The sequence below is a fragment of the Apiospora hydei genome (assembly GCF_038363865.1).
Source record: "Apiospora hydei strain CBS 114990 chromosome Unknown utg000006l_segment0_segment0, whole genome shotgun sequence".
NCBI lineage: Eukaryota > Fungi > Ascomycota > Sordariomycetes > Amphisphaeriales > Apiosporaceae > Apiospora > Apiospora hydei.
The window spans coordinates 789,543-802,186 of NW_027117365.1; the positions used below are offsets into that span (position 1 = coordinate 789,543).

The following is a 12,644-nucleotide window of genomic DNA, read 5'->3' on the forward strand; positions in this document are numbered from 1 at the left end:
CGTTTGGGTCAGCATGGGTCTTTTTCAGTGCTTATCTGCCGTGTGTTTTAGGGAGTTTGGTAGAATCAGAACCAGGTCCGCGTCTTTGTGAAGTAGCTTAGACTAGAATACATTCAAACTTCCGTGCTGTTCTCAGGATATGGGTGTGTCGCTGGGTATCTTGAAGCTGAGTCGTGCGAATGCTTCTTATCAACTCCTTGCTATACTAGCTACCATTAAAAGCCTCGGATCATCCAACCTGTCTTCAGAGTTTGCACTCCTCCAGGTAGCTGCTCCGTGCGACACTGCATGGTCCCCATGGCATCGATGCTTCGATCAGTCCCGAACTGCTTGAGCGCCTGGCCAAGGAGCAGCCCGACATCGCCGTTGCCCATCCGCACCGGCCACGGCTCGTCGCATTCCCCGTGCCCGTGCGCGCGCGCAAGCACATCTCGGCCCAGACGGTGATGTAGCAGCGTCCCGAGCCGAATTGGTTGGAGTGGTTGTGGTCCCCGAGGTCCCACTCTGCTTCTTTTGTGCTGCCGTCGTGGCCGCCGTGGTTCGTCAGCATGGAGCGGGCGAGAGCCTGGCAGTCGTCTTTCGAGGCGGCGAGATTGGGAGAGGGCGGAAACCACGCTGAGGTTTCGTCCTTGCCTCTCCAGTCGGTGCAGAATTGGGGGGCGAGGGTGCGGTTCGTGGTGTAGGTTATTGGCATGTCGACGAGGCCCTTGATGTCGTCGTTGGTGTCGATGGGATGGGCTGTTGCCACTGCTACGGCGGCGGCTGCCGCCAGAAGGGCCCGTCTTAGGCTGATGAGAGCCATGTTTTCCAAATCTTGGAATAAACTGTCAGTATATAGGAGCATAGTGAAGCTATACAGACGAAGATAGTCTTACCAGATATGTCAAAAGCTCCTGCCACAGTGTGTACCACTTACAGAGTGTTGGATTCATTACACGGATGAGTAGCCAGCAGCAGGTCGAAACATCTCGTGATAAATATTCCTACCTGTCTTCACTGGCAAGTTATGATAGCAAAATCTGCTCCTTTGGAAGTCGATACGGATGCGTGCGTTTGTACGAGTTCGTGGTGCTCTGCTCCTTGAAGTCCATACGCCGTGTCTTCGTAATCTGCTCGCACTCGCCCGATCCCATATCAGGACATGAAGCAGCGCAGGACTGGCACGTTTTTGCCAGCCACACGTCGGTACCATCGTTATTCTCTCTTCACGCCGGGTCCGTCGAGAGCTACCCACTCAACAGGAGCGAATGAGATATAACGAGCAAGTTGTCACTGGGGGCTTCGGCATTAGTGTTCCACGATAGTACCGAAGAACTCATGGTTTGGCACCCGGAGGGATTTCAGTACATTGAAGGCGAGATCTCCAGCATATAGCAGTCACCTAATGCCAGATAGAATACCAGAAACCAACGAGAGCATCGAAGGGAATTATGTATCAGGAGCGGAGTAAATAGCAAAAAGCAACACAGCCCATACTTAGTCCATGTCGAAATAATTGTTCTGCACGCTACGGAGTCACAAGTACTTCGACTGTGCCTTCGATGTTAGCAATGACCTACAAAATGGCATAGCCCTGGAGTAACCGGCTACGAAGTGTAAGTAGTTATGCCAGAATGACATGAGACGTGGGGTAACAACACAAGGAACAGAGCAAACAACTGGAGTCAACTGTTTTCTAAACATGGTATGTCCTTATTGGCAACTGGAGTAACCAACGAAGATGATGCTTTAGGACCAGAGCTCCTGAGATGGTGCCTGCTTAGTACTTGGCTCCTGATAGTGAAATCACCTTGTAACACCACACTCCCCAGGCCCCAATACCACAACCTCAACCTCATAAGGCCGAACCCGCCATTCTTCGCAGTCCAATCCCGCAATATCAACACACACCAATCCCGTAGTACTACGGAACCACTGGGGCTACGTTCCAGATAGGAGCTGGCCGGGGCTTGTATGAGGAGAGTTCCGATGGCGGGTGAGGTGATGAACCCGGCACTCTGCAAGTATTAAGTAGTAGCGGGATGCGTGACAGAAAAGCTGGTGATGGAATAAGTGGTCGCAGGTTACTCACTTCGGTCATTGGTAAGTGAAATAGTTGACGACTAGGGGGCAGAGGCGATAGCCCCCTGATTCAGCGGTTGACAAGCGCGGGAGCTCCGATACGAGACCCGGCAAGACCAGTGTCCAGTTGATGGACAATAATAGATACTACTATAGGTATGCTATGCATAGTGAACACTACTTAAAGACAGTTGGGTATCATTGGTTCCATGCCCTGTCCAATTCGTTATAAAGCGAAGCACCAACATCAAACGAAATCCGCCCATTTCAAATTCCCCCAATGCCAAATGATTCACTTTCCCGAAAACACCTTGCTAGATGAAGATAATCAATGTATGCGTGTTGGATCCATTTCCCAAGAAAAGACATCAGATGTTTGCTCCGGAGGTCAAGTCCCCGGTTCACCTCTGAGCCCCCTTTTTTTCCTTTTCCTCCCCGCCCCTTTCTGTTCAAGCACCCCCGCAGTCACCGTCCGCCACTCCATCGAATCCCCGTACCCCGGCAACGCATGCCGCTCAAACTCGACCTCGGGCACGTAAAGGGTCCGCGGCCGCAGGTGCTCCTCGGCCTCGGCCTCTTCCATAGCCGCCTCGAACGACGGCGGCCGCGGGCCTTCGCCGTCGGCCCCGGGTGCTTCCGGTTCCTCCACGCCGATCTGCAACGGCACGGCCAGCGTCGTCTTGGAGGTGCTGGAGCCGCCGCAGGACGATACCGAGACGGTAAGCCACAGCACGTAGACGCGGGACGCGATGCAGGAGTGGAAGGTCGGGGCGAAGGTCTTTTTGTGGGCGGGGATATTGATGGGGACTTGGAGTGATGCGGTGTGATAGACGGGGAGTTTGTCTTGGATGAGGAGGAGCTCGAGGAGGCGCTCCATCGTCGGCTGGCGGAGTGATCCGAGTCTGCCGCAACGTCGCTGCAGTAACCTGAGTCCCGCCTGACGTGTGCCGAGATTTGCTGTTTCCACTCAAGCTCGTCGACGGCCGTGGACCCGAGGGCCATGTTATATGTGTAAGACCCGCGCCCCTCCGCTCCATAGGTCCGGACCCAGTTCCCCATGTTAGGGAAATCCCGCATGGCGCTGCCGCCAAAGAACGTCATCGCCGAAATCTTGGACGTGACCTCCGTGACTCGGGGCATATTTGCCGCCGCCGACGGCGACTGGCCGGAGGAAGAAAAGAAGAAGCCTCGTACCGGAGGTCGATCCGGGCGCTCGTCGTCGTCGCGGTGCTGCCGTCCGGGCTCAGCATGATGGCGCCCGGCTGCGACGCGGTCAGAGTGACCTTGCCCGTCTTGGGCGACAGGATCGACTTCCGCATGGACTTGGTCTTGGAAATGGTGTAGAGAGAGTCGCTGGGCGTGATGTTCAAGGGGGCTGCTCCGGGAACGAGGGCAAGACGTTGACGACCTGGTTGGCCTCGAGGATCTTGGTCCGCGTCTTGTCGAGCTCCTCCTCGCGGTACAGCCGGGCGCGGACGGTGTACTCGACGCGCGCCATGCCGGGCGCCATGTCGTCCTTGTCCCAGGTGCCCAGGCTGGGCGGCATACACAAGTGGTGCCCGCTCACGGCGTCGGACTCGACCTTGTGGCAGCACGCGCCCAGGGTGAGGTAGCTGGGTATGACGAAGTGGAAGGGCACGGTATACACGCGGCCGGCCTCGTACACGCGCGGGACGGGGTAGGACGCCTCCAGGATGGGCATGGCGAGGCGGAGGAAGGTGTGCTGGGTCGCGTGGGGCGCGTGCACGCCGTCGACGCGGGTCTTGGTCACGCCCATGAGCAGGATGTGCAGCGAGTCGAAGCGGGTGTCGCGCGCGGGGCGGACGACGACGCGGCCCGACAGGCGCGACCCGGAGGCGTACGCCTTGGTGCTGTAGTGGTGGTGGTTGTCCAGCTCGATCTCCATGGCGGCGGCGGCGGCGTACTTGCCCGTGGCGAGTTTCCGGTTGAGGCCGGCCAGCACGCTGGTGAAGCTGCTGGTGTTGGTGTTGGTGGTGGTGGACATGTTGGAGAAGCCGTTCAAGCTGCCTGTCTACGGCTGGGACGTCTTATTGTAGAGCTGCTGCTGCTGCTTCGTATTATAAAGGAGGTCCGGCGTCGCCCCGGGGGAGCGACTGCGGGGTTGATGTGGTGGTGGTGGTGGCAGTTAGCTGAAGAAAGCCACCTGACAAGACAAGTAGGTTCAAGTTCGGCTGTGATAGGGGGTTGTATCGCAATTGGTTGGCGAGTCGGCAGTGAACAGCCAAGACGATTCGGAGATGTGCCGGTTTACCCTGATCTGGTCGATGAACAGGATTGTAGCTGTCAGGATTGACTTTCTTCGTGCTTACTTACTTGCCACAGCATGGCATGCCCGATTCTCTTATATATATCGAGTAATGCAGGAAACCACTTATATTGGACGAACCCAAGAACTGCATGCATGTCCCGACTCCATCCATCTATTCGTGGCCCGGCAGACTGACTGACCGCACTACGACATTGAGTCATCCTACCAATGAACAAGCGGAAGATACCTCCTCTGCCATGACATGAGCATGGGTTAGAACTGATAATAGTTGATCGATCATGTAATAAGGCGTGCACTCAAGTCAAGCGGCTGCGACCACCTGAAGCGGAGGCTGGCACCAAGCGAGAGCCAACAGGTCGGGGTGTTGGGGGCCGGTTCGTCATTGGTCCGTTGGTGTTTGTTAGACGCCCTTTGCACTACATTTGTACATACCTACCCCGAAATGGACTTGGGATCATCCTGACGCCAACGGCCCGAGCTAATGAATCCTGTACTATGGGCGGGATATGTATGACTCTTTTTTGGCATATGCAATGTAAGTGTTTTCATGCAGGTGAGTAAGTACTTTAGGTTGGCAAGCCGAGTTGGGGTAGAGCTGCAGGACTATGCGATCCATGCATGGGGAGAAATCCGGGGTCCAACTCCAGCTCATGTCAGACAATACTCGGTCCGAGCACCTGTTGGCTTCTATTGTCCAAATGGCATGACTTGAACGACACTGCCTGCGGTATAGTAGCATTGGTTTGCCTGCTTGCGTTACATACATACATGCATGTAAGGAAGGATCTTGGCTGGAAAGCAATTGTCCCCTTCGTTACATCGCCATAAGCTATGTTGGTTCGCGATACCTGGGGTCCATGGCATCATCTTGTGGCATCCGAGTGAGCCGGCTCAGAGTTACCAGTAGTACACACAATGCAGAGTAACTTGACGCCGCTTACCCATGGCAAACTAACATGCATTGGAGACAAACCAAGTTGGCTAGTATTCACCAATATGGCAGTGTGACTCTCTGACTTCGTCATCCAGGGGGCTACTTTGGGATTAGGAAAGCCCATCGGTGATGGTGGTGTCCCGATCTCGGAGTCTATCTAGAACGGACCTGGCATCTGGATTGATTACCTGAGCAGCTCGACTTACCAATCAGTCCATATCCAAGGTCGTGGCTATTGACCAGTCCTGATCAAGAATGTGGCTGTCAACAGATGCAGTTGTTATTCATAACTAACTTTCCGAGCTAAGCCTCCGGGATCGTCGTTAAGATGCTGCTGTGTAAGCGAGCGAGCTTTTTGATTGCTTGGTAATGGAGGGTATACCTGAACCGCCACAGCCATCGGAGCGGACCAATGCTACCCATCACGCATGCAGGCAATGCCATCAGCCCCCCAATGGTGAGTTGATTTTTGTATTTATATAAGTTTGACTTTCCGTAAAAGACTATTGGCGAGCCTTGTAGGGCTTCTGGAGATCATCCCATGGCTTCCATACTCAGCCAGCCAACACGCAGCTATGCTGCTATGTAAGGGAGGCGAGCAGCGGTGAGTATTGATCGTCTGTCATGTTGCAACAACAGTTATTTCCACCGTCCAGCTACCGTTGCACCCAGTGGCATTTTACATTACTCCGATATGGCCATGAACGGGGATCTGTTGGCTTGCTATGCAATGAGTCTTCGCCGACCACTGACTAGATGGGGCCGGCCGCCAACGTGGTAGATAAGGAATATGCCGTATCCGAGAATCGCGACGTTTATATGGATGCAAGCTGCTCCAAGTAATGAGATGAACATCGCCTAGGATTGGATCGAATCCACCCTGGCTACTAGCCACGCCCTTCGGATCACAAGTCATTGCCAGGGTAGGCCCCGTAGGACTAGCCCCGGGAGCTTGTCCGTAGCGAGATATGCAAGTATGCGGAGTAGCTCACAAGGAATTCCAAAAGGTTTTCTCCTCTTTCTCCAGACCCCTGAATTTTATCTCTCTTAGATCTCTCTACTCTATATACACGTATAATCGCATGTCTAGATCTCTATATCAAGTAGGCACTGACGTCCTTTAATCCCAAGAAATGTAGAGCATGATACCCGCACCCACAGCGATCGCAGCAAACTGCACCAGCGTCTTGCGGAGCTCCGCCGACTTGTCGGGCCCCGTCTCGAGCAGCTCGGGGATGACGGCGACGGTGCCGACGTAGAGGAACGTGCCGGCCGTGAAGGGCAGCAGCATGTCGCCCCAGCTCAGGCTGGTGCCCCAGATGCCCTCGGTCATGCCTATCGGCGCGCCGCCGCTGCCGCCGCCGCCGTACTCCTGCACGGCGATACCAATTAAAGTGCCCAGGAGCGCGCCCACCGCGGTGACGAACTGGGCGCCCATCGCGGCCCGCTTCGAGAACCCGGACTGCACCAGCAGCGCGAAGTCGCCGACCTCGTGCGGGATCTCGTGGAAGAAGACGGCGACGGTGGTGGTGGCGCCGATCGTGGGCGAGGCGTAGAACGAGGCTGACATGGCCAGGCCGTCGGTGATGTTGTGGGTGAAGTCGGCACTAGAGGGCGAGTTAGTATACATAGAAACTTCGCAATGAATACAACAAATACGTACATCAAATTGAGGTAACCGCCCAGCTTGACACTGGGGTTGATTTCCTTCACGGGCTCTGCCTCGGGCTTGAAAACATCCTTCTTGGACTTCTTCCTCGATTTGACGCTGTCCTTGGCATCCTCAATGCCCGTAGCCACGACCGCCGCCGACGGCGCGACCTCGCCATGCGAGTGCGCACCACTGCCATGCTCGTGCCCCGCGCCGCCCGTCGCGATGCGGAGCCCCTTATCCATGGCGACGAAGGTCATGAAGCCGACCATGATGGCGACGCCGAGCAGCAAGTTGCGGTTGGGCTCGACCATGACGAAGCGGACGTGCTCGGGGCTGTCCTCGCCCAGGAAGATCTCGGGCAGCAGGTGGAAGAGGGTGTCGCCCATGAGGCCGCCGACGGCGAAGGCGACCATGACGGACAGCGAGGACGGGTCGATGTTGGTCGGGCACAGGGCCAGCAGGAAGTTGGGCGGGCCCGAGATGTACAGCGTCGCCAGCAGCGCGTTGGTCGCGGGGCTGCCGGGGAACAGCACGGCGAAGATGCGAGACGTCAGGGTCGAGGTCGTGGAGGCGGCGGCGAGCTTCTCGGCGTTGAGGTCGGCGACGACGGGGCAGAGCTGTGATTGGGGTGATCAATTGTCAGTATTACTGTTTGTTCTGTAGTTCAATTCGTATTCTCGCAGGCCTTACCTGAAGCTTCTCCTCAAGGGCCTCGATGCTCAAGGCGCCGGTGGATGCATGGTCGGCTTTCAGCTTAGCATCGACGGATGCCGAGACAATGCCAATGAGCAGCAGCAGCAAGAACCAGCTGTTTCTGTGTAGGAAGCCCATGTTTGCTTTCGTTGCGACTGGGTTCTGTCGTCGTTGTGGTATTAAAGGAGAGATTTCATTTCAGGCCAGCAGATAAGCGACGATGCCTTTCTTGGGGGGTTATCTCGACGAAACCGGAGAGCGCTAGTTTTAGTGGAGAGCTTCAGCACCCCCTCGCGCAGGGTCGCAGTGTTGATCTGCCATTCTGAGCCAATCTGACAGCCAATCTTGAGATCCGTCCAGTCGTTCCCTAAAGCTGTGTGACGTAAAAACGAATGATCTAAGACAAGACGTATTTTGGAAAAAAGATGAAGACTCTGGATGGCAGGAGTTCGCCTGGCAACTTGATAAGTGGCATGGCAACTAAATTCAATCCCCTACACAAATGGATGCGGCTAATCTAATACTGTTGCATTCTGCTTCTTGAACCGGTCGAACCAGACCTGCTCGGCTCCAAGGTTACAAGCTCAAGAATCGTGGGAGCAGCACTTTCGCCATTTGGGGGTTTTTGGGTGATATATGGCTGTATGTGTGCAACGCCAAATCACCCACGCCCAGGCTATTCAGGGCGAACACTATGCCGCCTACCAAAGTGGTGATAGTATACAGAAATCTGCTCGTCATATTCCTCGAATTACATTATAGATAACAGGTGTGTATCACTGGAGGATAAAGTCAGAAACGGACTGTTAACAAGTCAAATTAGTTGGATTATCAGGCCACCTTCTTAAAAGGGGCTGCTCACAGAATCCGGACGGCACCGTCACGGGTTGACAGGGGCGCAAGCGCCGTCCTGGTAGGCCAACTCACGCTGTTCCATGTTTTGTTCATTGCATTCAATTTCTCTTGCGTCAAGCATGCTGTAACAGGGGAACTTTTATTGTTTTCCACTGACGATGTGACACGCAACCAGCAGCGTGATTTTGCCCGCAGCCGTATCACTGCCCTTCCTTTGGTATAGGAGTTCTCCTGGCAACAAGGCTGAACTTAGATCACCCCCAATCATCATCTCCATTCCTTCCCCGGTCAGCCCATCTTGGACGAAGGCATCCTCACCAGCGCGTCCAAATCCACTCTGCACCACTCCTTCACCGTCTTCACATACTTCGCATACTCCTCCAAGAATTTAATCTTCTCCCCCCTCAACCTTAGACTCCTGCTATACTCGCACTGCTCCCAGAACCTTACCTTGGCATCCCGTCCGCCCGGGTTGCTGTGCGTAGCGCAGTAGCCCAACTCGGCCCCCTTCTCCGAGCACGGCGCGGCCCGGAGCGCGCTCTTGGGGAACTCGGGGCCGTAGTCCGCGGACACAACGGCAACAGCATCGGGATACTTGCGGCGCTGCTCGAGGATGTCGACGAGGTTCATGCGGCAGACGGGCGTGTGGTCGGCCGTGCCGTCGGCGTAGCGCAGCTGGCACGCGGCGCGGCGCTCGGGTTCCAGGGCGTAGTTGTCGCAGTCCTCCTCGGCGCAGAGGAGGTTGCGGAAGGTGCAGGCGGGGTCGTTGGAGTTGGCCATGATGCTTTTTGTTGATTTCAGTTTGGTGGGTAGGACTTCGGAAGCGAAAGAGTGTTGCTCCGGAAGCGAAATGTGTGGGAGTGCTGTGCGATGAGTGTTTTGATACAGGAGGCTGGAAGATCAGGCCGGTGCACCGAGGGGAATCTTTATATACATGTAAGTACATATTGATGCATTCACACGACTCAAAGAAAGGGCGGCCCGTTCCTTCATTGTCATGAAGCTGCCAAAAAGCATAACAAAGATTCGATTTTGTTAGAAGTAGCACGGCAACGGAAGACAATGACAGACATACTATCAATAGGGCCCAGTTCGACAAAGCCGAAGGCTCAACAGACCAAAAGGAGCAAGAGGGATTTGCGCGGAAAGTGTGTTATTGGTACGCACAATACAAGAAGGGGATGTTTACTCAAGGCCTCTTGCGTAACGAGCGATATGTTAAGAACGGTAGGGAAACAAGGGTAGGTAGGTAGTATGCTTTGTATGTTCTCGGATATATTCAGTTTTCATCTACTCTATGCCAGGTCTCGTAAACCCACGCCAAACTACCGGATATCGTGACTCAAAACAAACCGTGTATATGTGAAAACGTTTACTCGAACCTACAAACTCCCATCGCATGCCGTTCGTAACAACAGGGAAAGAAAAACACAAAATCATGACCAGGCTACTAGCATAGCAAGGCCACAAGGACATTGTCAGACACAGCCCATATTAGTTCCGATCAATGTCCACCTCCCTCGCCAGAACCAGCCCCATCACCACCACTCACAGCAGCATGTACATTCGGGAAGTAAAACGCCGTAACCGCGATAGCCACGTATAGGATGACACACAGAAAGCCCTCGAGGTAGTTGGATTTTTGGTCGCGCAGGAAGTTGCCGACGGCGATGATGGACAGGATGAGCATGGCGATGTCGAAGATCTGGAAGTCCAAGCTCATGGGCTTGCCGAGGCCCCAGCCCACGATAACGACGAGGGGTCCGTTCAGGAGGGCCGTCTGCAGCGTGGCGCCGAGGCAGTGCGACAGCGCAAAGTTCATCTGGTTGTCCCACGCCTCGTCGATGGCGGTCAGGTGCTCGGCGGCCTTTTCGACGAGGGGAACCAGGATCAGGCCCATGAAGGGGTCGGTCACGCCGTGCTCCTCGATCAGGGGCTCGATCATCTGGACCAGCATGTAGGCGAGCAGGGCGACGAGGCCGACCGAGATGATGAGGGCCACAATGCACTCGGTCAGGGTCAGCTTGTCCTTCATGATATCCTTCTCGCGGTCGTGGTCGCGGCGCTCGTCGTGCTCGAAGATGGCGTCGAAAATACCATCGTGCGTCTTGGTCTGGAACCAAACAAACACGACGTACGAGATGAGCAGCAGCACGGCCACGGCGTGCGAGATGTTGAGCACGCTCTGCTCGAGGACTTTCGGGTCTAGGCCCGCTGTGCCCGAGACGGAGCGCTCAAAGATGGACGGGACGGCCAGGCCGATTCCCGCGGTGAGCAATAGGCCGGACCCGGCCTCGGTGATGGCCTCGTCGAAGGTGGCCTCGTCTCGCCGCATGCCGGCCGCGAAGAAGCACAGGCCCAGGCAGAGCAGCATCGTCGCCAGGATGGAACCCAGGATGGCTCCTGGATCAGGATGAACTTGTCTTGGGCGAGAAGCATCATGAACAGGATAATCTCGACTGCCGAAGCGAGCCTAAGAAGAGAAGGTGTTAGTTAGTACCAGGTATATATATCAGAAAGTACATATGATTGGGAATTGGCGGCACATACGTAGTCTCCGTCAAAACCCCCAGCATATGAGGCATCTTCCGCGCCAACTCCTGGCCCGCGAACCCAACCAGATTAGCACAGGGCACCATGCCGATGTACGCGAGGATGAACTTGAGCAGGTGGCTCTCGGGCACGGCGAAGTACACCGCGATGGCGGCAGGCACGACGGGCCAGAGCACGTTGACGGCGCGGGACAGCCAGCTGGCCGAGCGCCAGACGATGCGGAAGAAGTGCAGCGGGTGGATGCCCGTCCGGCCGCTCTCGCCCTCCTGCCGCACGGGGATCTTGCCGCGCAGGCCGTCCTTGCGCGGCGCCTCGCGGTGCCCGCCGTGCATGATGTCGTGCCGGGTGCGCGGCAGGGAGGCGTTGTTGTGGTGGTTGCCGTTGGCGGCACGCTCGTCGCGGCGGCGCGAGGCGCTGCTGTGGTGAGATCGGCGGGGGCTCTTCTCGCGTTCAATGCCGCTGCCGTTCTGGCGGCGTCCTGTCGTCGTTGCGCCGGCCATATTTGCTGATTCTGCTTGCTAAGGTATACAAGAAACCTTCGGTGGCTTGGCGACTGTTTGTTTGCCCGGGTCCGCAGTGAAGAACTTCGCGGGAGCAGGAACCAACAAATGCAGTTGCTTGTACGTAAGCGTGTGGTTTTCGCTGTTGCTACCCTATCACGAGAAAAGTAAAGTCGGGGTTTGGCCTTGGGTGAGCGATCAGCAACGAGACGGAGGCCTCTCCGGCGCGTGGAATTCACAGTAGAAACCCACGGGCTGGTGGAAACGAACGACTTGTCGAAATATTATGGGAACCCAAAGAGCCACGAGGGAACTTTTCTAAGTTTACTCAACAATTGAAGGAAGTAAACATGGCAAATCTGAGAAAGGCAAAAAACCGCTCGTTGTCCAACAGCAAGTAGCAGCAGCATCAGCGCCCAGCATCATCGAATCGACCGGGCTTCGTTTCGCTTCAAATCTGGCAAGCCACCCCCGCCCCCCTGTATGTACCTAATGTGCGGCCAGCGAACAGGGAAGCAAGACATGTCTTTTTCGCGATGCCAAGGCACCACTTCAGCCGTAAGATGGGCGGACACGACCACAAAGAAGCATGTTCGTGGGCTTGGCGTACGTTTCACCACCCACGTCAATGGGTGGGATGGGCCAGTTGGCGGACGATCGGGTTGGAAGAAGACAACGGGAGGCGGTCTAGACAAATCAAGCATGCCCTGGGTGACATCATCCTACAGAAAAACAGCCAGCCCCTGACTTTCCTAGAGCTGAGATAAAATTAGAAAGATCAAATTCTGCAGCAGCGTAGGGGTCCCTCCGTACAAGTAGATTGAGATACTATCCCACGAGTCAGTTAACAAACTATTGATTCTCCCCTGATCTGCTTTATCACAAGAATATTACGAGATTTCGAAACACTATCAGTCGTGAACTGAGTAGACGAGGGTAGAGCACGTGGCACCAGCTCAGCAGTGATCTCACTCTCACAGTCCCAACCGGGACTAGAGGAAAACAGAAACCGGGGATTTCGTCTCATCCAATCAATACATTCACGCTAGGGCACGTCAAGTTGCATCGGAAAATCTGGAGAAGCACTAATGATAACGTCTCAAC

The 12,644-nt window shown here is 55.4% G+C and overlaps 4 protein-coding genes across 4 annotated transcripts; all 4 read right to left on the bottom strand.

Annotated features, from left to right (window-relative positions):
* Window positions 1-244: 244 nt before the first annotated feature.
* On the bottom strand, window positions 245-4,066 carry PG997_007436 (arrestin; the record flags this gene model as incomplete). The annotated part of the gene is made up of 6 exons (XM_066811751.1): window positions 245-824; window positions 1,560-1,586; window positions 1,891-1,997; window positions 2,531-2,963; window positions 3,029-3,414; window positions 3,470-4,066. The coding sequence occupies 6 exons, from the start codon at window positions 4,064-4,066 to the stop codon at window positions 245-247; spliced, it is 2,130 nt and encodes a 709-aa protein (XP_066667093.1).
* A 2,339-nt stretch (window positions 4,067-6,405) lies between these two features.
* Window positions 6,406-7,770, bottom strand: PG997_007437 (major histocompatibility complex- class I; the record flags this gene model as incomplete). Its single annotated transcript, XM_066811752.1, has 3 exons — window positions 6,406-6,892; window positions 6,949-7,556; window positions 7,630-7,770. The coding sequence occupies 3 exons, from the start codon at window positions 7,768-7,770 to the stop codon at window positions 6,406-6,408; spliced, it is 1,236 nt and encodes a 411-aa protein (XP_066667094.1).
* Window positions 7,771-8,775: 1,005 nt separating this feature from the next.
* Window positions 8,776-9,267, bottom strand: PG997_007438 (uncharacterized protein; the record flags this gene model as incomplete). The annotated part of the gene is made up of 1 exon (XM_066811753.1): window positions 8,776-9,267. The coding sequence occupies one exon, from the start codon at window positions 9,265-9,267 to the stop codon at window positions 8,776-8,778; it is 492 nt and encodes a 163-aa protein (XP_066667095.1).
* A 724-nt stretch (window positions 9,268-9,991) lies between these two features.
* Window positions 9,992-11,540, bottom strand: PG997_007439 (calcium/proton exchanger; the record flags this gene model as incomplete). Its single annotated transcript, XM_066811754.1, has 2 exons — window positions 9,992-10,910; window positions 11,038-11,540. 2 exons carry the CDS (start codon window positions 11,538-11,540, stop codon window positions 9,992-9,994), a joined length of 1,422 nt encoding a protein of 473 aa, XP_066667096.1.
* Between the last annotated feature and the right edge of the window lie 1,104 nt (window positions 11,541-12,644).